At 44.7% G+C, this 25398-nt stretch overlaps 1 protein-coding gene across 1 annotated transcript; it reads left to right on the top strand.

Annotated features, from left to right (window-relative positions):
• Window positions 1-201: 201 nt before the first annotated feature.
• Window positions 202-25398, top strand: capn1 (calpain 1). The gene is made up of 22 exons (XM_084344970.1): window positions 202-312; window positions 3391-4057; window positions 6565-6634; window positions 9029-9147; window positions 15555-15688; window positions 16804-16972; window positions 18761-18844; window positions 19189-19274; window positions 19971-20045; window positions 20369-20529; window positions 20830-20990; window positions 21175-21186; window positions 21309-21520; window positions 21611-21650; window positions 21735-21800; window positions 21905-21962; window positions 22114-22178; window positions 22296-22364; window positions 22592-22670; window positions 22760-22876; window positions 23068-23126; window positions 23232-25398. Exons 2-22 carry the CDS (start codon window positions 3803-3805, stop codon window positions 23256-23258), a joined length of 2118 nt encoding a protein of 705 aa, XP_084201096.1. The 5' UTR covers window positions 202-312; window positions 3391-3802; the 3' UTR covers window positions 23259-25398.

Below are 25398 nucleotides of genomic sequence, written 5' to 3'. Positions count from 1 at the left end.
CATAATTTCGACTATTTTCCCTTTTGTTCATCAATCTACAGCTACATTAAAGCACAGTGTGTTTTTGTACGTGTGTGTGTGTGTGTGTGTGTGTGTGTGTAGTGTGGTTTATGACCAGCGGGCTTTGCGCAGGCGCACTGTGCAGGGGGCGCATTGGCTCCACAGCGGAGGCAGCAGGGCGTTTCTAAATTATAAGCGCTGCCAGGGAGCAGGGGAGGGACGGAGCTGCACTCAACATGGAAGGGAAACGAGAAACTCAAGCAGCACACTGAATGTCTTTATAACTGCCTTTTAAAGGAAACACCCGGCAAGGTAAATATACGATTCCTTCATCAGCACTTTAGTTGAAAAGGTGTGCGCTTTATTTTAAAATGCTTCTTACATCCTGGCTCGAACTTTTTTTTGTGAACATGTAGAGGAAAGTCATTGCATAAGTCTCTCACAACTTTCAGGGCAGCACGACAGCGTAAAATCCGCCAATGTTGCGCGGCTCTGTGCGTGAAATCTGCCCGCTCGGCGCGCACTGATTCTCCCTCTGAGACGAAGCGGGGTCGCCCAGCTGTTTGTGTTGCTCAACTCGAAGAAAGTTGCAGTTTGACAGCTGGAGAGTGTTTCCCCTCTCAGGGACCACACCTACCGCCGGGACCGCACGCTTATCTGCGTGAGCCACATGTCCATCCGTGCGTAAACGCCAGGACACGCGTCAAAATCCACTTCATTAAAGCACTCAGAGTACCACAAGTGTTCATCTCCATCCCGCATTTTGATTGAGATCACTCCGAGAGTCAGCACTTCTCTCCCCCAGTGGACACAGCGCGCGTCTGGTTCCCCTGCGGGTCTATTTTCCTCCGTTTAACGCACGGACACTTCGGATGTTTCACTCCACGGTGTTTGCAATATGAACCCTGCGTGCAGAAATACACCAGAGGAGGGAGGGACGCAAACTGGACCTCGCACACCCACAGGCCTTACTTACAGTCAGCATGTATGTATTAAGGCATGTCTGTGTCGTGAGAAGGAAACCACCGGTGGTGTCAGACACGCATGAGCAAACACCAAAAAGAAAGAAATGGTGACACACGCTGCACTGACGCGTATTGACTTTAAAAATCCTGATGTGCCCCCTCACATTTGTCTCTTTACAGTGCAGCTGCTGCACATTTTTCTCAAACTGCATAATAACAGCTAATAATAACACAACATGCATGTAACCTCACTGCTTCCTTATTAGATGTTTGCTGCATGTGGTTGATTCGTCACATGCTCAAATTATTGCCTTTGGAGTCGTTAAAGGAGCACTGTGCAGTTTTGGAGAAGAGATTGTAATGTTTGCGATATTAAGCAAACTCAGGAGCATTTATATTTTAGCTGTTCTCAGAGGAAAATAAGGTCCCCAGAACACTGATTGAAGCTGGGAAGGTGGCAGGGTCCGCCACATGTAAACAAAGTAAAACAGGATGAAACTGTGTTGTCCTTTAAGGTCAGTTTGTTTATTCAGTCATGAAAAAAAACACATACTGCACCTTTAATAACACGTAAACTGTGTCATGGTTTGGACGCAGAGTATTTGTCCGCGTTGTCGTGCCGCCGTTGGTGAAACAGCCTGCGGGCTTTTCCTCATGTGTCTGGACATGAAGTCTACTGCTTGTCATTTCTCATAGATGTCACCACCTGCACTGAGGTAGAGCAGGAGGGTGTGTGTGTGTGTGTGTGTGTGATGGGGGTATGTAAGGGAGGAAATGAAATATTCATTATCGGCAGACTGAGCTCACGCGGGGCAGATTGGGCACAGATAACATGCAGCGGAGATAAAAAAAACACCACCAAATCACCTGGATGTTGGTGGAACGGGTTATACTTTGCAGCGTTTCAGTAATAAGCGCGTTAAAGGCGCAATATGTAAGAATTGGACGCCTAGCTCGTTAGCTCGGTTAGCCGTACATCTAGCGGCTCACACTGGGAGCTACGCAGCTAGCACATGAGCTTTGAACAGGGAGAGGCCAGTAGTAGTAGCAGTAGTAGACATCTCTAACATAACAGTAACACTGTCAACTCTCTACTCTCTGTTTATAATTTTAGTTTAGTTTAGTTTAGTTTAAGGGTAGTAACAGTAGTAATAGAGCAGGTGTAGTTAGTAGTGTTTGGCCTTAAAGGATCATTTCACCCAAAATTAGAATTGGAAAGTCAGTCCACAAAACATTTTTGGAGTAACAGTGTCGCAGCAGTTCGAAACAACTGAAGCAGATGGGAACTTTGTGGAAAAAAGGCGGGAAAACAAAGGTAATTGATTTGAAAAGACGTTATTTTCTTCTCTGTAGCTGCTAAGCTAAAAGCGTTAGCGCACACCTCGTCTGGCGACATTATAAATATTGCCTTTTTGGATCTCTGCGCTTCAGGAGGATGAGATGTTTGGAGCCATTTTATGTTATTTTTGTGATCTTTTTAAAGGTCGTAGCATTAGCAGTGGCAGTTAGCTGTAGCTGTAGTTTCTCATGGCAGTAGTAGTGGAAGCTGTGGTAAAAGTGTCATTACAAAACAAGTCTGTACATTTCAGGAGGGGAAACCTGTTGTTGGAGCCACATGTTCTGTGCTCTGGCTCTGTTAGCAGCAACATTTTTTCACTCAGCAATGATGGGTGTGGTTCACAGCGAGCAGTGGAAACAGTAACGCTGCCGTGCACTCGAGCCAGCGCGAGGCCAAATTCTTCAGATGCTGCAGCGGCCGACTTGACTGACAGCTCGAGTCTCGAGACAGGAAGAGCGTTGAGCTTAGAAAGTGGAGAGTTGTAAAAAAGAAACGAGACGGTGTTAAAAATAAACCTGCCTCCTCTCGTGTTGTGACGACTACAAAGGCGGACGTCCCGAGATGAACCCCTCACAAAGCTCCAGTTCTGTCAAGAGCTTTCGGTGCACCGATGACGGTTTACACTTCCTCCTCCACGGCTCTGCTTAATTAAAGAGTCGCTGAGAGCTTTTCCTTGTTGTGGGGCCCCGTGCTGCCTGCATTGTGCAGAAAAACCACAATGCGTGTGCGCCATAAACACACCTCAAACACACACGTAGAGCCGCCGTCCACCCGGTCGGTTAATGTGTGATTAAACATTGACTTTTACAGGGTTTCTGACTGACACTGTGTAAACACGCAGCATCACACAGTAGAGGCAGCACTGATGTGTCTATTGTGACTAATCCCTGCGCTATGCATTTGCGAGCATGTGCGCATATGGTCGACTGAAAAGAAAAAGGGAGCGCTCGTTTGCCTTTTGAACCCTGAGTGCATGTATAGAGGGTGTTACAGCTGCTGCTTTTGTGTTGCATGCACAGGTGTAGAGCTATGTTTGGACTCGCATCTCTGCATACTCAGTTTGTTTCTCGTCTTTGTGTCTTTTAGCTGCTGGTGGGACAAGGACGGACTGAAACCCTGCACTGCCGTTGGCATCTGGACAAAACGTAACTCTCAACGGTAGCTCACTGGGACGAGATCTGCCTTCGCCTGTGAGGACCTTGAGATCGCTGGATCGGAAACATCCATCTACAGCAGAACCACAAGTACCGCAACCATCAGCTGCCTGGTCTCATCAATGTTTAATAGCTTCTTAATGGCTCCTGATGTTTCATCTGATTTATGATCGAGCCCTGAAGCCATAACCACCTTGTATCAGATTCAGATCAGAGCTGTCGCAGCGCGTTACATCGAAGCTGCAGCTACAATAGGTCACAGTCGCCTCATTAATTATAGACACATCTTTGCATCCCAACATCCGACAGAGAGCGACTGTTGACCCTACACTGCTCAGCTCAGGATGGTGGAGCCCGTTTGCGCCACAGGCATGGCCGCCAAGCTGAGGAGCCAGTGGGATCGCGATGACGGTCTGGGGCAGAACCACAACGCCGTGAAGTTTCTGGGGCAGGACTTCGAGAGTCTGAGGGCCCAGTCCCAGCGGAGCGGGAGGCTGTTCGAGGATAGTTTGTTCCCCTGCGCCGCGTCGTCTCTGGGATTCAACGAGCTCGGCCCGAGATCCTCCAAGACCTCCGGAGTCCGCTGGATGAGGCCCACGGTGAGAGAATAGATCTGTGTAATGATGGAAAATAAGGTTTGTTCAGACATGTCAGACAAACAGGGAGGGCGCTTCTGTGGTTGCATCTCAGGCTTCTTCCAAACTACATCAACTTTTAATAGACATGAACAGTTCAGTGCTAGATGTAATTAAATCCTACTTAATCTGAATTATGGGATTTATTTCACAATGTCTTTGTTTCTTTTTATTTTACTTCTTAGTATGACTTTCCGACAACGAGTATGTCAGCGCGAGGCCTGACCCAAACGCTTTGGTAATTAATGTTCAAATCAGTTTTCCCAAGAAGGCGTTGTGCCGTCGACTGCACCAAAAAGAGGCAAAACACGAATGTAAAGATTGAAAAATGGAGCTCTATGTAGTAAGGGAAAAAAGCAAGAACATGCAAAAAGTCGGTATGGTCCTCTAACTTAAAGAAAGAGAGGAGGAGGAAGAAAGATGATGCTATGAAATCAGTCAGACGTTGACTCCAGTGAGAGGATAACAGCCGATTAATCATCCCTCGGGATTTCTTCCAGCGTTTTTGTTATTATTACCTTCAGGCAACCTTTCCTCGCTGATTTTCATCTGTTGCTTGGCAACTAAACTTTCTGTCGGGACTGATGGGTAGATTTAATCTTAATGTCCCCTCAAGTCAGGAGTCTGCGAGCGTCTCCGCGAGGTAGAGAGTGTGTAACATCTTTCTCGTCTCCCCAAGCGTTCGATCCTTCGCTGCCCGTCTGTCTCCGTTTCTCTCGTCTCCCATCACGCTCTCTACATTATAAATACACCGGGGCGCTCGCTGCAGCCGAATATAACACCAGAGAACAAAGTGGGCCCGTCTTCATTAGGTGTTATCACGGCAGGCCTGGAGACAGCACGCTCTCGTCGCTGTCTCGATTTGCTCATACCGTGACAGGTCGCTGCTGTCAGGGATGCAGCAGTGATCTTAAAAGCTCTCGGGGTCGTGATCGTCAGCGTGACTGCAGCCTCTCAGCTCTCGGCTGAGCGTGCAGACCGCAGTGTGTTAACATGTCCGTGTCCCGCGCGTGTCTTTTGCCTCTAATGCGTCCCGGGGTCACGTCTCTCCGAAAAGTCTGATGTTTCATAATGCATGCGCCTCTCCTGAACCGCGGGATGTTTAATATTTACGCTGACTTCACGGTGTTCACGTTTCCCCCCAAAAAATCTGTGCCTGGAAAAAGAGAGTTTAAGCCTGTGTGTGTTTCTGTGAAGTCACCCGTGCGGCCGACGGTTGGTGTGCAGCAGCGTGTGTGCCCGTGGGCCACGAGGATAAATGGGATATTTCTTTTTATAGCTCTGTAGCATGGGGCTTCTCACGATCAACATGCCGAGCAGAAGATAGTTTCTGAGGCGGGGTTAATGCGAGAGCGAGAAACGCTGGAATGCAACGTTGTTTCCCTCGCATCTTTATCTCAAACGGTCCGAGTGAGAGTCATTTTGTAGCTGTGCACTTTTTAAAGGTGCAGATTCAGATTTTTGAAAAATATACTTGATATTCAATCAGCTAACATTGACGTTGCTAATGCGAGCTAGCTAAATATCATTATAATGTTTTTAAGGAAAAGAGATACTTTTATTTAGTGTTTAGTTTTGTACAAAACCGAATTAGCTTTGCAATGTTAGCGTCACACAAAGACGAGGAACAAGCCCAAAAAGCAAGCTAAGCTAAGCTAAGTCAAAAGTTAAAACAACATACACCTTTTAACAAGTTAAAAACGTGCATTTTCTTATATAGAGTACTTAATATGTTGTATCTTGGTTGTCATTAAAGTAACGTAAATTTAAAAATCAGACATTGGGCTGTTGATTGATCAACAATGTAGCATCTCAGAAAGCTTGATGTGGGGTGTTTTTCCAGATTTCTGTGCTTGTTTCAACTCGAAGCAAAACAGAAATGACGAGACATTGGCTTCATGTCTTTGTTTGAAACACTGTCAGAGCCAAAAACCGAAGTTATGCTGACAAAACTGTAGACTGGAAACAAGCTAAATTAGCTAGCATAGCTAAGTCAAAAGTAAAAAAACATTTACACATTTTAACAACTTAAAAACTTGAAAATGGGCCAGCTTTTGAGGAATCATCTAAATGAGATAGGCATATCTTTGCTATGCTTGACAAGCTGCTTTGGTCTTTGTAAAAATAACCATCATCTTCGACCGATCACTATCTTAGACGTGCAGAGATAAAACTGATGTTATGATGATGAAACTGTACATTATTCTTTTTAAGTCACATAAAAACAGAAAGTTTTAGTCCTACAGACATTTATTTGTGTCAGAAAACAATCTTAAAGGTTACTCTACCTGGCCATGTGGTGGTTTTACAGCATTCTGACTTGTTGAAACCTTTATATAAACCTTGTTTCGTGCCCTATCTACGTACAACACCCGTTGCACTAATCAAGTGTGAGAAAGACGGCAAAATGTAGCGCCCGAAAGCGAGCACGGCACTAATTTGTTTGTTTACTCTGTGTGTGCGTTCGACAGGAGTTCTGCAGGCGGCCCGAGTTCATCGTGGACGGAGCTACTCGCACAGACATCTGTCAGGGAGCTCTAGGTAAGACCGGGAGACTTCCCGACTGTTTCACTGTTATTACAGCACGATTCAGCTGTTAGAGGACGGGAGAGCTTTAGTCTGGCAGAGAGGCAAAGTGAGGAATGTTGGCACAGAGACGACTACAGACGTGCCAGGTTACCTGTAGTAAGAGTTAAAAAAAGGGCGATCAAAGTCACACATGAGTGACGGATGGAGATGGAGATGGACAGCCTGAAGGAGAGCCGACAGTCGATACCACTAACAGTTTATTGCCTGAGATGTTACCTGCTCGACGCAGCGCCGCATCTATAATTCATGCTTTGTTTCTCTGCCTCACATCTGTAAACAAGGCCACCCTCCCTCCGTTTGAGCAGCTCTCGCAGCACAGAAAGCGACTTCCTCAACCACAGAATGAAGCACTTTACCCAACCCCCCCCTCCTCTCCTCGCTCCCAGAGGAGCTGCTGGATTGCAAAACAATAAACCCCAAAAATGTTGAGGCAGAAAACACGATGCTCCACTTTGTCTTTATAGCCAAGATGCGCCGTGACTGAGTAGTTCTTATCAGTGCGTGGGGTTATCTGTCAGACGACCCACCAGCTGCTATCTGCTGTATAAATATGTTAACAGGTAACAGTATTTTTCAACCTGGGCCCTATTTTCCCACGGCTTGTGTCTAAGTATCTAATGTGAACAGTATTTTTATATTTTTTTTCAAGTATTGAGTAACATCGCTGCAGCCAGCACTGGTGAAACAGCCTGTTATGTAATCCCTCCAAGCAGTTGCGCACCATCAGAGGAACATCCAATGAAAGTGCTTGTTTTTGCTGATTGTCATTCAAAGAGTCTGGCAACAATAAAGAAAGGATTCCTGTGAAGACAGACCATTTCTCTCGAGAATAAGATCCTAATGTTTGAAACAGAAACAGCTGGTTTCGCTCCCCTCCGGTCCACCAGACTCCATTTGCAGAACCAGCGATTTTGTAAGCGTACAACACACTACATTGAAATTCAACATAAACGGGGTAAAACTCGCCAAAACCACCTCAGTTCGTCTTTCCGTCGCTCCAACGAGCACCAACTCTGTCTTGGTTGAAGTTAACCCCAAGTTCAGCCTGTTAGAGAGAAACAGTGGACAGATAAACCAAGGCGGGTTTGATGAGTGTGTGGTTTTTATGATGACAAAATGACTGTGTCTGCAAATGGAGTCTGGTAGCTTTGGCGAGACCAATCGAAATGTAAAAAAAAAGTATTGCGACACTTTTTTGAACTGATCCCAGCAGGTCAGATAACACAACAAACACCACTGTTTGTTTCTGATGACATTATCTAGATGACATACCACAGCCTGCATGTATGGTGAAGCTCAGGGAAGCCAGTCAGGGAGCTCAGATATGTCATCACAGAAATGTATCCGTTGGCTCAAACCCACTGTGTGACTCCTGCTCATTTCAATGACTTATTGTGGGGCTGTTAAGTCCGGTGCCTCTCCCATTTCCCAGCGGGCTAATCTTGTTCAAACATAGCTCCAGACTCTCATCTTTACTGAGCTGTTGAGGGGTGAATTCCAGTTTTATGAGTGTTTCCCACTGAGTGCACTCAAGTTTGAGCTCTAAGAATTTGACCTTCATGGAAAATACTCGCTTTGTGTCGGGGTGAAGGAGAGGAAAATGGATTTTTTTCTGCTAAAATGAAAATCGATGTAGAGTGATGAGCGTCGGCTGGGATCTGTTTTATTCCAGATAAGTGTCCAACATCTGTTTTGGATAAACAGCCAGCTGCCTTTCTTGTGAAGGCTCCATTCACAAGTTAGGAATCCTGAGTTAGGATGTCATAGATCTGGTCCTGAATTCAAAATAACCACCACTGTGTTTGTTGGTCTGTATGGCAAGATAGAGAACAACATGAACATCAAAATAATATGAATGCTCAAAATGTAACTGTTGGAGACGCTAATACTGATGTTAGCCTGATGGAAACGCTAACATTGTTGTTTGCCTGTTGGAATAGCTAGCACCGATGTTGGCCTCTTGGAGAAGCTAACACTGATGTTAGCCTTTTAGAGAAGCCAGTACTCATGTTAGCCTGTTGGAGAAGTTAACATTGGTGTTAGCATGTTGCATTTGTTTAATGTTAGCCTGTTGAAGACCCTTAGCCTAATGGAGAAGCTAATACAGATGTTGGCCTGTTGGAGAAGCTAGCAGTGATGGCTCTTTTAGAGAAGCTATTGCTTATGTTAGCCTGTTGGAGCAGTTTACATTGATGTTAGGCTTTTAGAGAAGCTAATACTGGTGTTAGCCTGTTGGAGAAGCTAACATCTCTGTTTGCTTAATGGAGAAGCTAACACTGATGTTAGCCTTTTATTTTTTTTCTGACTAATAAAACCCTGCGCGTGTGTTTGTGTGTGCGTCCACAGGGGACTGCTGGCTGCTGGCGGCCATCGCCTCGCTCACCTTAAACGACAACCTCCTCCACAGGGTGGTTCCTCATGGACAGAGCTTCGGGCAGGGATATGCTGGCATCTTTCACTTCCAGGTAACAACAGCGCCACTTCCACCATTTGCATGTAACGCCTATGTCTGAGGTTACAAACCAACAGATGGCAGCTCATGCTCAGCTGTCCAGACATTCATGTCAGACAAACTACTAAGATTTGAGTACAATAGATATACGTCTGATTCTAGGTGTGGTTGGTTACAGCACATTTAGTTTATTGGGAGGAATTTATAAAACTCATAGACTTTGTCGAGATGTCCTCCGCCAAGACTTGAAGACCGAACCCTCGTACCCTCATGCCCATGTCCGACCCTTTAAATGAGCTGAAGACTTTCACATTGTAGGTGCATGAAAAACAACATTTGCTTGTAATTAAGGGGAAATCCGGACATTCGGATTCAGTCAGCCAGCAGCTCTGTGCCAGCTGTGGTTCTGCATCTACTCTTCCTGTTGTGTCATTTCCTGTTAGGTGCACCATCGATTGTGCAAACTGTTAGAGTGAAAACAAAGTTTGTTTCCTTTGGGTTTAAACCAAACTGCAAAAGTTTATTTTGTAGCACTTCTGTGGCACAAGTGGTGTTTAACTCTCTTGACCGACCCTTAAACTAATGTCACGTCTAGCTGGCAAAATAAATACAGTTTTCTTTTAATCAGAAATTAAGCTGTCACGAAAGATTTTGTTTATCTCTCGCTGCAGAGTGATGCATGAAGTCATTTCTGTTTTTAAACTGTCACAGTAAGATCCTAGTTTAACCCTGTACTATCAGTTATCTATTTCATAATTTCACATTACATCCTCTTTTTCATAACTCAGTTACTCTTGGCAGGAAACACTGAGCCATTCATGTCATTCACGATTGTATAATAAACAGATAAATATAAAGAAAGTTAGTAAAAGTAATTGAATAACATAAAAGTAAAAAGAATAAGTTATAAACAGACATGTTTATATTAGAAATATACACTTTATGCACATGTTTTGGTATAATTTTTAATAATTGCTGTCTCCTTTGAGGATTTCAGGCTTTTAGTCATCTCATATAATTATAAAAATAAGCATTTAAAGGACGATATAAACTTATACATGTAATAAACGGATTAAAGCTGCAGTAGAAAATATTAATTAGTTATCATTTTTGTTGAAATAATGTGTGGCAGTCCATCTCCCCTTTCCATTGCGTTCACAGTCGCCAATTTGTTGCACTAGCTAGTGTTGCTAATGCTAGCTAGCAAACGTTAACGTTGCTAATGCTATCTACATAACATTGGGGCAGTACAGTATGCGAGCTTCATACTCAAGAACTCAGCCATTTTTACGTTTTATTACACAAACTGGCAACTACAAAGACAAAAAATATTTAATTATACAATACAATTTATTTTTTTTAATGATTTGGCAACATAGAAATCTTATCAATATGACATTTAACGGTTGTTGTTGTTGTTGAACCAGTGAGTCAGAGCTAATTATCCGTAGTTAGTCTTTCTCTCTCCAGATTTTTCCCAGCGAGTCTGATGATTTCAAACAGTAGTTTTCCTTTCATAACCGGCCTCCAACTCCACTGAGTCATCCACGATAACTGGCCTCTCAGATCCACACCCAGTCAGTCAGTCAATAAACTTTTCCTAGGAGGATTTGAGTCACTGCCAAGCTGATTTAAACCCACTGTCTTAAACGGACCAACACCCATTTCCTTATCAGGAAGAGTTTTAAAGACAAAACTACTGGTGACGATCAATCACCAAGTCCCCGTCTGATGTCTCCAACTGTAGTTTGTTATCACCCGTCGTGCCCGAAGGACCAGTCCTGCTGCTTTCATACAAAATATGTGTCCTTTTTATTCTACAACCACGCGAGTCTCTGGCTGACCGTCGGGCCTTATCAGCTGAACTTTGCTTTGTATGCAAAACGAAACAGTGACACACACACAGAAGAGCTCAGGCAAGTCTGAGGCCGTAGCTGAGCACACTGGAGCGGCGACACAGGTGTCGGTCTGATAATACATGTTTTAATGCTGCAGTCAGGGAGCAAGTGAACAACAGATGCATACAGTCCTGAGTGAGATAGGGAAATCTCGCAGCAGTGGTTTGTTATTGTGTAGCTTCAATTTGAATGTAGTGTATTTTACAGCCAAAATGAATGACATTTTCACATTAGGTCTGCGTAAAGGCAAAATCTTGACCTGCACACTGCAAAATAAGAAAGCACATGAAAATAGACAGATTGAGACAATATCATCCACCAATAGTTGGGTTGGTTGGTTGGTCGGTTGTTTGGTTTGGTGGTTGTTTGGTTGGTTTTGTTTTCTGGTTTGTTTGGTTGCTTTGTTGGTTGCTTGGTTGGTTGTTTTGTTGGTCTGTTGGTTGGTTGTTTTGTTGGTCGGTTGGTTGGTTGGTTTGTTGGTCTGTTGGTTGGTTGGTTGGTTGATTGGTTGGTTTGTTGGTTGGTTGTTTTGTTGGTCTGTTGGTTGGTTGGTTGGTTTGTTGGTCTGTTGGTTGATTGGTTGGTTGGTTGGTTGGTTGGTTGGTTGGTTTGTTGGTTGGTTGTTTTGTTGGTCTGTTGGTTGGTTGGTTGGTTGGTTGGTTTGTTGGTTGGTTGTTTTGTTGGTCTGTTGGTTGGTTTGTTGGTTGGTTGTTTTGTTGGTCTGTTGGTTGGTTGGTTGGTTTGTTGGTTGGTTTGTTGGTCTGTTGGTTGGTTGGTTGTTTTGTTGGTCTGTTGGTTGGTTGGTTGGTCTGTTGGTTGGTTTTGTTGTTTGGTTGTTTTGGTGTGATACAAGGCTGTCTTGTTTGATATTCGATTAGGCTTGATTGAATTAAAAGAGATTTTTGTGCTTTGGCGGAGGTACAGTTTGTGCTCTACCGAGTGCCAATCTAGTTAAAAAATGTTTTTATACTTTACACGTGTTTTTGAGCAGATATTGTGTTAAGCTCTCAGGGCTACCGCTCTTTTTAATTTAGGTAACAAATGGCCATTTCTGTGGCGCCTTTTTCACCTGAAACACTGTATTTGCTAATTCACTTTTAGTAAGGACCAAAAACAAAACATGAAAGCCGGGTCATCATTTTTTATTCATGTAACAAATAGATGCACAGATTTCTGGTGTGCATAACAGTCTGACAGGGCTTTAATGATGCTGCAGACATTTAAACTCAAACTTACTCTATCACTTGTCACCCTAGAGTGACCTCGTAAGATACAGTAGAGAAAATGTCAGTAAAGGCCACATTCGACTGTAGTGAGTCTATTCCTGCTCTTCTGCTCAGCTTCTGTATTCGTCTGGAAGGGCTGTGGATGAGTGTGTGTGTGTCTCGATCTCACACGCATGTTGCCTCCATCAGCTTGTACCCCACGTTGCCTCGCAATCTGCCCAAACAGCTGGAGACTTTTATATATTTTAGACTCTTGTGTGACCTTTATCGGTTAAAAGCAAACACAGGAAAACATCGTGTTATTAATAATTCCCCCCGCCGTCTCAACATGCTATGTCACGGGGCATTTTTTTCGAGCTGAGTCGGCTTCCCTCTTTGATGCAGGGAGCGCTGCGCCAACGAGGCCTGTCAGCCCGCCAAGTGTCGACGGGGGGGGAGGAGAGAGGGCGAGAGAGACGTGGAAAGGGGGAGGAGAGAGAGAGAAAACAAGGAAGCGAAAGAGGGAGGAAAGGGGAAGCTCTCGCACATCAAAGAGACACAGTAAATACATAGGAACTGACCTACAATGAAGAACACACACATGCACAAAGGCTGAATCAGCTCAAAGTGGCTGCTGACATACTGTACACACACACACACACACACACACACACACACACACGTAGGTTAGGTGAAAGTACAGTAGGGAAATCCTCCCGTCGAACCCTGCAGACGAAGATCTGTGTTAACTTTCTCCGAAGCGACCTTGCTGCCATCCTCCCAGCTCCGGGCTGACTCACCATGATATCGAAGGATCAATAAATCCCATCAGACACACAGAGTCCCCCGTGTCTGCCGGGGCTGGTGACTCAATTACAGCAAAGTCAGCCAAGGGAAAGCAGAATCTGGCCTCTTTTTCGCTGATTACTTCCAGGGACGCTGAGTTCGTTAGTTTACAGTGTCGAATGCAGTCGTTTCTTATGTATATGTACATATTTATACACACGCATACACACTCTTTGATTGAATGAGTGGAAATAATACTGTCATTCGCTCCAGAGGTGTGTAAATGTGCGTGCGCCAAAGATAAACGGCTCATAAATACATACAGCTGCTTCGCCCTAGTTTCATCTCTCTCTGCTACGCCTGTGTGGGTTTTTTGTTTTCGGCCTCCTCGATGTGCAAAGTAATGTTTCTCTGCCCGCGTGTTTCCATTACTTGCAGATTTCGTCTCTTGCCCCGGCATGTTTCCACCCTCCGTTCGCTCTTGTGTGCGCCGTCGAGTCTTCCCAGGGACTCCCCCCCCTTTTGTATCGGTTTGGATCCTTTAAGCCTCTGGATAAATCAGCCCGACCTGGATGAGTCATCCGAAAAAATGCAATTACGAACGCTGGCGGTGGGAATCTTGATTAGTTTAAGGGAGTAGGAGAGGAAAAAAGGGGAGCGAGGCAGGCGAACAAAAGGAGGCGTGATGAATTATGAACGAGGCAATCTCAGCCATCTCAGTCGGAAACAAATGAAACCGTTAACTGGAGCAGAGCCCTTTTTTTTTTCTTCTCATATTCTTATGATAGCGCATATTTCTCACAGAAAGCCTGAGCAGTTTGCTGAGGGAGTTGTCGAGCTTTAAGCCTGGCCGGCTGCCAGTCGTGACACAGATGTGGTGAGAGTTCAGTTCCCTCAGTGAGGCCGGCTGTCGCTCCCACATCGCTGTGAGATCGACACTTAGCAGCGTCAGTGTGAAAGAGTGAAACGAGGAAGTTGTGTGTGTGCCAGGGGCAAGCCTTTGTGTGTGTGTGTGTGTGTGTGTGTGTGTGTGTGTGTTTTGTGTTGTCTGCAGTCAGCCGTGTTGTGACACAGCTCCTCCCAGAGGTGGATTCAGCTCTGCAGGGCATGCTCCATCCATCCATCCATTAAATCTTTCTGCTTTTCACACACAGCAAGATAAATTAAAGGATAAGTTCACCACAAAATGACAGATTCAGTCAGGGGCGTTGCTAGGCCTGCAGCTTTACAGGGGCACAGCCCCCCCCCCCCATTATCTACTCACAAAAACCAGTTCTGCAGCATTCTCCCAAACAACTTAAGAAGATGGGTTGTTTTCTCACGTTTTAAAACAAGTCCCCATCTACTTCAGTTGTTTAGGACAATGCTGTGGCGCTGCTCTGCCGTGAAGCTCCTGTGAAGAAATGTTTTGTGGACTTTCCATTGGCACGAGGCTGAGCACAAAACAGACTGAATTTTCATTTTTGGGGTGAACTTTCCTTTAACGAATACGAAAAAGCAGAGCCAGTAGCTGACAATAAACACACACTCCCGCTGTGGCTTTTCATTTGCCAAAAGACAATCCCCACCCCCTCCGCCTCTGTTCGACAAATCGAATTACCTCGACACAGACATATTTCTTCCTCTGCACTGTATTACTGCACTGAGGATTATTTTATTACTGCCTTGAGGGGTCTGTATGAGTCTAATGACAGCCAGTTTATTGGTTTGTTGTGTGTGTTTCCTGCACAAACTCCCTGAGCGTGTCAGTGTGGTTTCAGTGCGTGACATCCTGAGGTTTTTGTTTTATGTGAGCGAATTCCCGTCAAACGGGTAGAACTCTGATGGCAGATACTTTTCCAGAGTTCATGTTTGGTTTTTGGTTGTGTTTCTCTTTGACTTCAGCCAGTTTTGACCCCTTTTGAACCACCGCTGGCATCTTTTCACACCTTGTGTTGGTCTCTTCTGCCCCCTGCTGGATAAAACAGGCGCAGAGCCACAAGTGTGAGGGCCGAGTGTGGGAAAAACATTTCCAGTGAATTTCCATCTTTTAATCTCATCTGCGGACATGTCTTCAAAACTCAGCCTGGCCTCATTTACCTCAGTTCACCTGCTGCATTGCAGATACAATCTCAGAGTACTTGTCTTCCTCCAAGTTCTCTTCTATCACAGCATTAGTGAGGAAGCTGTAAAGACACGGGAGTAGAGTTTAATGTTTCCCACTTAGTCTCTGTAGCTACTTTATGGTCAAAACGCTAAAAGTTTAAGCTAATGTTTTTCTAATGCAGGGCAAGGCTGTTTGGCAGAGAGTAAAGGCTGTATGAATATATAACCAGTGTCTGAAGACAACAGTTTAAAAAAGTTTAAAAAGAAGAGTTTCCTTTAGTTTTCTTCACAAAAATGACTGAACCAAACCAAAAACATTAAACCAAATCCAGTATATGTCTTGTAAGTTGATGGACCAGCTGCCTTCCTGCCCTCGGAGCCTCATGTATCGTAATAATCTGTAATGTGAGTTGTAATATTGGCGTTTCCTCCTGTCTGTCATGCAGTTCTGGCAGTTCGGCGAGTGGGTGGAGGTGGTGATCGATGACCGGCTGCCGGTGAAGGACGGGAAGCTGCTGTTCGTCCACTCGGCAGAGGGGACCGAGTTCTGGAGTGCGCTGCTGGAAAAGGCCTACGCGAAGTAAGAGTCTGCACCGAGAGAAAACTCCTCTCTCCCACAGAAAACACTGCTCCTGAAACGCCTCGTCAGCAGCGCCGCTTTAATTCTGTGACTTTGTGACATCACACTACATCTCACATTTGCACGATTTATGCCTCGCAGCTTCTTTGGCACTTGAGAATTGATTTAGCACAGCTGCTCTGCTGTTGTTAGCGATCCTGGCTCAGGCATGTGCGAGCTGACCAATCAGAGCAGACTGGGTATTGAGGAGGGGGCGGGGCCTTAAAGAGACAGGAGCTAAAACAGACAGAGGGGGAATACAGAGCTGCAGAACTGGACTGAATGCAAAAACTGATGTAAACCTGTCCTAGTAATAACCCAACATTTAATTATTAACCTGAAAATGAGCGCAACAACAACAGCAACAACTTAAAGTGATCACTGGGATTATTTTTGACTATCGTCCAACATTGCTGATGTGTTTGCATCCTGTGTCGACACCCTTCCAGTTTGTGCAGCAAAGCCTGAGGCGTGAGAGCCCAAACATGTCGTATTTTGATTAAACTGTGAGGCTCAAGTGATCTTTCCTCCTTGTTCCTTCCAGTTAGCCGCTCATACTTACAAACACGACATAAACATAAACATAAAAAAGGCGTTCCCTCAAGTTCCCGGTCGTCAACTCTCAGTCTTATGATTGTAGCTGGCCGCAGGATTATAAACAAAGACGCTGCCGGATGTGGAAATTCCAGGAACATCTCGCAGCCCTCACTAGAGCTATTACGCAGCTTCACTCTCCTGCTGCTCCACTGGACAGCTGTGGTCCCAGTTGTAGATCTGCTTCACTGGAAAAGTGATAAAAACATTGTCTGAGGAAGTGCCTCACCACTGAGAGAACAGAGAGGAAGCGGGAAGAGCTTGACGTAATAGTGAGATTTATGTATCTGTCCATGTATGGCAGTGTCAGCAGAGAACATACCGAACCCTCTCTCTAAACTTTCCCCCTCACGTCTGGTCTTGTAAAAGCATCATTTATGTATAAACACTGGTGTTAATTCTGTGCACTGGATCCATTTAAGGCCTGTGCGTTTACATAATGATTCTCGATGTGTGAATGATTGTTAAATCTCTTGTCTCAGGTTGAACGGCTGTTACGAGGCTCTGTCAGGCGGCAGCACGTCAGAGGGCTTCGAGGACTTTACGGGCGGCGTGACGGAGATGTTTGAGCTGAGTAAAGCCCCGTCCGACCTCTTCAGCATCATCAGCCGGGCCATAGAGAGGGGGTCTCTGCTGGGCTGCTCCATCGACGTCAGTACTTAAGGCTTGTGCAAAGCTAATGGGACTGTGATCAATATTTCCTTAGGAACATTGTGTTAAAGGACATTATATTAGAGAATTAGAGGTCATAGAGTCCCGTTTCATTGTTCCTGTTAACAATATCCTCAGTGTTGGCTCACACAGAGCCACAGGACTCTCTGATAAGTAAAACGAGCATGATTTATAAGAATTATTTCAACCTTCAATACCCATGAGCCTCAGCCTCAGAGGCATGAATCAGATTACTAGCATATTGGAGCATTTTGCAGCTGAAAAGCCACGTATGTCCCACAGGAGGTGGTGGAGACCAATAACAGAGCTAAAAACAGTGAATTTTGGACTTTCTTTTGCCAGTTAGCCAGAAAAATGACTCCAAATGAATGATCATGTTGTTTAGTAACTGCTAGAGTGGACAAAATAGTCTGTTATTGCAGTTTTAATAAGCTTTATAAAAGGAAAAGTTTGGTATTTTGGAAATACGGAAAGCCACTTTCTTGTTGCGAGCCAAGTTTCTGACATTTCTTATGTCAGAAACTGCTTATAACAGTTTCTGACATAAGAAATGTGGTTTCCTCTCAACCTGTAATGAACACTTCAGTCAGTGTTTTTATTAACTGCACGATAAAATGATAAAATACATTAATTATCCGTTGATTTCAGGGTAAACATAGCGAGTTGCATTGCTTAAACACTTTTGTAAAGAGAATTGTTGTTTGGAGAAAGTCTCATTGAGGCAGTGACGTTTTGGTGGGATAAGCCAGGTGGCAGGATTTCAGTGTAATTCAGTGTCAGTGAAGTGGATGTTTGCAGACGGAGGGCACTGAACTCTGTCTGTCTCGTTGAAGGACATCTCTGTGTAATCAGTATGCCTCCCTGTGCTGCTCGGTCTGGGTGGAAACAACTTAAGATCTAGATCATCAGTTGGTCTGAGAGCTCTCTGCACAAATCGTTGTGATCAATAGCAACAAGCAAAGGAAGTTTATTTTGTCTTCTTTTATCGTGACAGGATTTAATGAACTTAAGTGCAGTCATAGTTTGTATTTATTGATTTAGAAGTAAAAAAAGTGCAGTTTTAAAGGGACAGTTCACCCCAAAATCAAAAAAATCCAGTTTTTCCTAGAGCTGTAGAGCTATTTATCCATCTAGTCAATCAGTTTTGAGATATCTTCTGCTTTCTTTCGCGTAAAATGGCAAACAAAATACTTGTCTCTTTCCAGAAATCACGACCTAGTTACTCAAGATAATCCACAGACCTTGTTGTGAGCCGTTTCGTGTAGGAACTACACCTGCAACCGTATTACCGCAGAGAAGGAAGCGTGCATCTACTCATGGATGAGCTTAACGACGTCCTCCTCAGCTGAGTTCCTACATGAAACTGCTCACAACCATGTCTGTGTGAATGGGGTCATGATTTCTGAAAGGAGACATGGCTGTTGAGTTTTTTACCACCTTGTATACGATTTTTGATTTTGGGGTGAACTTCCCCTTTAATGTCTGCATATAAGTCGTGATTTCGATTTAGCACGCTGACAAATCCACTTTGACGACAGTTTAACTTCAATGTAGAGGACTGTGTTGGTCTCTCTCATCCTTAACGCACATGAACATGTTTGAAGTAGTTAAAACAGCCAGTTAGTCGTGCCGCTGATGGATTTCTCGCTCTGTGGCGTTCATACTGTTGTCAGTGAACGAGACTGTGACCAGCACCCTTCCCATCTGTGTTACCCTGACTGGAGATGTCAGCTACCTCTGTCTGACCCTCCTCGCTCTCGTCCTCAGATCGCCAACACGTCGGACATGGAGGCCGTCACGTTCAAGAAGCTGGTGAAGGGACACGCCTACTCTGTGACCGGCGTGGAGGAGGTGAGCTGGAGCGAGGCAGCAAGTTCAGAAATATCACAGAGAAAAGGATTGAAACATAAAATCAGTGAGGAACGTGAACTGATTAGATTTTGGTGGCCAAAGGTCAGAGGTCAAACATCACCGTGACCTCCCAAAACACATTTTCTGGCCATAACAGGATAAAATGATGAAGTTTTGATATTTGATAATCAAAAGGTGGGAGGTTAAATGCACTGTGACATCATAATATTCTGCAAAAAATGACCATAGCTCAGGAACAGCGACTTGATTCATGTTTAAATCACTCTGCATGCAGTTCAGCAAGTGACAAAGAGTGAACTTCAGTGCTGTTTCTTCGCCTTTAGGTCGTGTACAGAGGAAATCTGACCAAGCTGGTTCGCATCAGGAACCCCTGGGGGGAAGTGGAGTGGACTGGAGCCTGGAGCGACAAGTAACCTTTGACCTCATGTTTACTACAACACAATATCGAACCAAGATAGAAAGAAAAGACAGAAAAAGCAGATTGTGTGCAGGATTTAAAGGCTGTCAGAGGAAGTTTCCATCCCGATTCACACTGATGTGGCATCATCATGTTATCTCTTATCTTCAACGGTTTTAAAATGGCATTTATTGCCCGTGAAAGTGGACGAGATTACATAATATAATGAGAGTGAAGATACCAGACATTTTCCCCGCCGTCAACAGCGTGTCACAGTCCAGCTGAGCATTTTCAAAGCTTCGCACTTTCAAACAGCCGTGAATATTCCTCTGTTGGATGTCAGCGCAAAGAATGTGCCTATTAAAAGACACAAAACACTTTACATAACTTCAGTTGCTCTGTAGACTTATGCAAACCTGTTAGTGCCGTGAAGACGTTTGCTTAAACAGCACAGAAGGAAACACAACGCCTCTCTGCACACTTCTCCATCCTGTGGTTTTAACGTCAGGAACTGGTCTCCAACGTTTTCATGAAACCTTTAGCGTCACCTTGTGAAGCTGTGAAGGCGGAGACTCTCTGCAGCTGGTTCCAGGTGTAAAAGCAGATAAAAAATAGTGAATAAATAAATAAAAGAACGCAAACACATGAAATCTGGTTGACAGACGCATTAAATTCACTCATTTTTCTGTCTGTCTGTGAACGCCTCAGCTCCAGAGAGTGGGACAGTGTGGATCGCTCCGTCAAGGGTCGGCTTCAGAACCGCAGCGAGGACGGTGAATTCTGGTGGGTCTTCTCGTAAATACATGTAGAAATAAATATATTACTTCATTATTTATACTATTGTCATATATCAGGCTGTTTACACGTGACGACATTATTTCTAACCCCCTCAAACACACATTATCAAACTAAATAGGAGGGTTGAAACTTTATTCTAATAAAAATGACGATGAATAGATGATCCAAATAGCCAACAGAGGTGTAAACATGATTGGATACCTCGAAGACAACACAGTACCGACACTAGAACATGTCGGACTCTTCTTGTATCCATGTTCTCAGCAGCAAACAGCATTCAACGGCGTGTATCTGTTTCCGTCTCTCAGGATGTCGTTCAGCGACTTCCTGCGCGAGTTCACCCGCCTGGAGCTCTGCAACCTGACGGCCGACGCCCTGCAGAACAGCCAGCTGAAGAAGTGGAGCTCCTCGCTCTACCAGGGGGAGTGGAGGAGGGGCAGCACGGCCGGAGGCTGCAGGAACTTCCCAGGTACGAAGTGATGGACGGAGGAAACATCTCATTTTTCCCCCCACCGCTGACCCAACCTGTTTTGGGATCACATGACGGTGTCAGTTCTGTTCCTGAGACACAGATTTGGGTGAATTTACTGAAGGAATGTGAACCGGTGACTCCCATTTATTGAAATAACTGGCTGAACAATGGCCTGACAATTTTGGAAATTCCCGTCATGCATGGAAGTCCTCGAACTACTGCGAGCTGAAAAACCCAAATTGCGTTCTGATTTTACTGACTAAAACACAATCTGACCTTTTCACCTCTTCTCCCCAGCAACCTTTTGGCTCAACCCTCAGTTCAAGCTCGTGCTGCAGCACCCGGACGCTCCCGGCCAATCAGACTGCAGCTTCCTGGTCGGCCTCATGCAGAAGGACCGCAGGAAGAAGCGGCGGGAGGGCAAAGACATGGAGACCATCGGGTTCGCCCTCTATGAGGTCAGTTGCAGTCCAGTGAAGATAAGTTCTCACCTTTTCTGCCGGAAAATGGCTTTTTATTTGTTTTATTGTATAACGTGACGCTTCAGGATTCAGAGACTCTTCCTCTCTCTTTATTAAAATCTTTTTGTGTTGCTGATCTCATCCATCGTGCTGACAATCCCTCTTTCTGTGTCCTTCACAGGTTCCAAGGGAGGTAAGCCTTTTTCCTTTTCTTCTACTTTGTCTCTTGTGACTCGGGGATGACCTAATAGCTGTCAGATGCTATCCAAACATTGTGAAACGCAAACACGAAGTCACGTCTGTCTCCCCTCGCAGTTTGTGGGCAGGTCGGGGGTCCACTTGAAGCGAGAGTTTTTCCTCACCCACGCCTCCAGCGCTCGCTCCGAGCTCTTCATCAACCTGAGGGAGGTCAGCTCGCGGTTGCGGCTGCCGGCCGGGGAGTACGTCATCGTCCCCTCCACCTTCGAGCCGCACAAAGAGGCCGACTTCTGCCTCAGGGTTTTCTCGGAGAAGCCCGCCGACTCTGAGTGAGTTGCACGGAAAATGGGAGGAGGTGGAGGGACATTTTTGAAATAAGCGAACGAATAACTACAAGTCTTCCTTCTGTCCTTGTCCAGGGAGCTCGACGATGACGTCGTAGCGGATCTTCCAGCAGAGGTGAGCGGATGAAACACCTGACAGCTAACGATGCTAATAGACGCTAAAATTTGTACTGAAAAACCGTCACTGTTTGTGTCGCAGACTAACCTGGATGAGAGTCAGATCGACTCCGGCTTCAAGAGTCTCTTCAGACAGCTGGCAGGGGCGGTAAGCAGCCGGTACTCGGCAGGAGGTGGAGCGGAGAAACGGTTCACGGTACAGAACACAGAGTCATATTTGAAACATCTGACCTTCTCTGATTGTGCCAACAGGACATGGAGATCAGCATCACGGAGCTGCAGACCATATTGAACCGGATCATCAGCAAACGTCAGTGATGGGATGAGCTTAAAGGGGCACAGTGTCTCCCCCAAAATCACATAGTGCTCCTTTAAATCGTATTTGAGAAAGTCTGGTTCATCACGTGTGTGTGTGTGCATGTCATGATATCGTCCTCTCTTCGTTGTCTCACCGCTAACAGATAAAGACCTGAAGACAGACGGCTTCACCAAAGAAGCTTGTCGCAGCATGATAAACCTCATGGACGTATCCTTGAAATGCCGTTAAGACGTCGTTTCAGCTTTTCTTTGACCTTTAAACATTAAAAGAGAATAAATGTCATCAGGGAAACAGACACTGTTGTTCCTCAACGTCTCGGCTCAGACGGACGGCAGCGGGAAGCTCGGCCTGACGGAGTTCCACGTGCTCTGGGAGAAGATCAAACGATACCTGGTGAGGCTGAACGCTGACGGGTCAGACGGTTAAATCAGGCTACATTAAAAATCGATGCTGCTTCATGGTGCCTGCGTCAGCCTGGTGTTTGTTTTGACATCTGGCCAGTGGGCTGCTTTTTTTTCCCCATGTTCCTGTTTGCTGACTGAATACTTGTTTTTTTCCACTCTTTCATTTCTGTTTCTTTTCCCTCCGTCTGTCACTTCTTTATTTCTCCACCATGCCAGACCATATTCAGGGAGTTTGACCTGGACAAATCGGGCACCATGAGCTCCTACGAGATGAGGATGGCTCTCGATTCTGCAGGTGCTGTCTCCACTTCAACAAGAGAGAAACACAAGAACCAGTTGCATTTTTGTTGTGTTGTTCCTGATTTTCCTGTTTGTCTCTTTCAGGCTTCAAGCTGACCAACAACCTGTTCCAGCTGATCATCCTGCGCTACACGGAGGCCGACATGACCGTCGACTTTGACAACTTCGTCACCTGCCTGGTCAGACTGGAGACCATGTACAGTGAGTCCCATTACTGCGCCCCCTGAGTGCTTTTAAAGGAATAGCTCACCTATTTTTCATCTCATTTGCTTGCACAGTCAAGTTTTGAGTTAAATGTGACAGAAAAATAATGATTAAACCATAACAGAAGGTACAGTTCTTGCATTTCACCTGCCAAAATAAGTGTTTCTCTTTTGTTTTTGTCAATGCAGAAACCTTTCAGACCCTGGACACAGATAAAGACAAAGTCATAACGCTCAACTTCTTTCAGGTACGGCCACAAATGAACCATATACCCCAAACAATGTCTTTATATGTATTTCATCTGCTTATGTACTGAAACGTTGTTTATTTCTCTTCTTATCGTGCTCTGCAGTGGATTACCCTGACCATGTTTGCCTAGAGATGAGTGGACTCCTCTGTAGCTGTCGCGCTGCGTCCCGCTGCAGCTCCAGGCCGATGCATTGTCGTTTCAAAAGTGCCTTTTCCAGCTCCGGTTCTTCCTCTCCTCCGCGCAGCTCGCTGCTGAGGCCCTCTGATGCTAAAAGACTGTAAATTCATCTTTACAGTGCCTACAGTGGAAACACGTGCCAGCCATTGTATTGTAGCCCGGCAGTCAATCCTGCGGTAGCACTGACTGTGAGCTGGGCAGAGCATTTTTTAAGCTAGGCTATGCAAAGATTTCAGAGACGCACCGGGGGCAGAAATAAGCGTATTGGTTAAATTTCAGTGGGTGGAGATGAAATTTCCCACTTTTTTGTAGCGACGGGCAGCTTACATGGTTAAAAAAAGAAAGCTAGTCGGACCTTTTCCCTCCAAAAAAGTTAGCTCCTTAGCCTAGCTGTCATCCGTGTGTAAAGCAATGCTAGCTTGAAAACCAAAACAGACTCAAAAGTAAGAATTAAAAAAGAAAAAAGTAATAAATTGATGACATATATAAACATAAAATAGACGAAGAAATTGAGCGAAAAATATGAATTAGTTTCACATTATTAACTGTCGTCTCAGGAGGTCTTTTGCTTTAGCAGGGGTTAGCCAGCCACTTTATTAGCAGCAAAGCTAAGATAAGGTAACTTAAACTAGGCCAAGCTAGGCTCATACCAGCTGAGGTGGTCAAGCTAGCGAAGCTAATCTAAGCTAACCTAAACTGAGCTAAGCATGTGAAGGAAATTAAAGAGGAATCTCTGTTCATATCTTGATGAGGACCATGTTTACTACACACAAGTTGCTAAGTAGCTACCTAGCACATCAAAATTGTGTTTCTGTTGTCCATGTTGCACTGTAATTTAACCAATATGATTATTTATGTCCCGTTAAAATCCATGTAGACCAAAACTCAAACTTATTAGCGGTATACTTTAAAATGATGTTTTTATCTGGAACAAGCCATCAATGATTCATCTTTATCGTAAAAGACTATAAGGGATACTACTAAAATCTTTTTTGATTAAATCAATTTATTGATACGTGAAAAAAAAAACCCTCCACCATGAGTTAATGTACTTGAAAACAACCAGACAATCTGCAAAACGCTCCTCTCGAGCCGTATCGTTGTCACTTATCAGTACCGGATGATGTCGGTGTGGAGAGCTGCTGAATGTGCCAGCTTGTTCTTCAGCCTACCGTTCAATGCCCCGCGTTGAATGTGCGCAATATGTACATCTACTCGGCCTTTGTAGCGACGTTGCCGGCGTGGCACTTAATGTTTACTGTACATCTTGTGCCAAACTTTGCTTTCGCCTCGGCGTCGAGGGTCCGCTCATGAAGCTTCTCTGGGCCCCGCAGTGCAGCGACAGTGCTGGTGTGCTGTGTCACGGAGAATGTGTTGAGATGTGTTTCTTTAAAACTAGTCCTGTTTAGCTTTTAAATATACCTGCTTATCTTTATGCATGGCACATGTGAAAAAAGCTTTTATATAATGGCTGGAACTGGATGACATTTTGGGTTAAAGGGGAGGATGTGTCAGCCTTGTTTAATCTGGGGAGCAAGGACAAGAACACGTCAGTACTTTTGGTGGAGGTGAACAATTATGCAAGATGGATGGATATGTCGTATGCATGCAGTGTGAAATGTGATATATTGTCTGCCTGCCTACTTTCTGTTCAACCAGGGGAGCCAAGTGTTTTATTTGATAAAATAATGTCACTTTTGGGGGGGAAAAAAAATGACTTGAAAGCCTTTTTAAATATGGAGATCTACGTGTGAAGTTGACCTGCAAGTGTTTCAAATGCCAAAACTGTTTCTTCTGCCAATTACTTTGTGTCAATTTTTTGTTTTTGTAAATGGAAAAATTGAGTTTTGAAACATTTAAATCAAATCAAAGTGACTGCCAAGCCCATGAATTTATGTAATACTCCGCAACGCCAGCGTTCTTATCTTCAGATTTTTGCAGCGCAATGCTTATATAACATTATCCAATGTTTACACAAGTAGCATTCTGGGTCTCTTTGGACCCATTCGTCATGCAGTACATTGGTTTACTGTGTAGCGACTCTGTAAAACGTCAGTACGCACTTTTAAAATAAACATAGGGATGTTTTCAA

Source organism: Pagrus pagrus, assembly GCF_965226575.1.
Source record: "Pagrus pagrus genome assembly, chromosome: 22".
Taxonomy (NCBI): domain Eukaryota; kingdom Metazoa; phylum Chordata; class Actinopteri; order Spariformes; family Sparidae; genus Pagrus; species Pagrus pagrus.
This window is presented reverse-complemented; position numbering and strand designations above follow the sequence as displayed.

What these genes read in the sequence shown, in the direction of transcription:
- capn1 (XM_084344970.1), top strand. Translation starts at nt 3,803, where the DNA reads ATGGTGGAGCCCGTTTGCGCCACAGGCATGGCCGCCAAGCTGAGGAGC. An exon ending in TAGCGGATCTTCCAGCAGAG is followed by an intron (nt 21,651 to 21,734) that starts GTGAGCGGATGA and finishes TTTGTGTCGCAG; the next exon opens with ACTAACCTGGATGAGAGTCA. An exon ending in GAACCGGATCATCAGCAAAC is followed by an intron (nt 21,963 to 22,113) that starts GTCAGTGATGGG and finishes CACCGCTAACAG; the next exon opens with ATAAAGACCTGAAGACAGAC.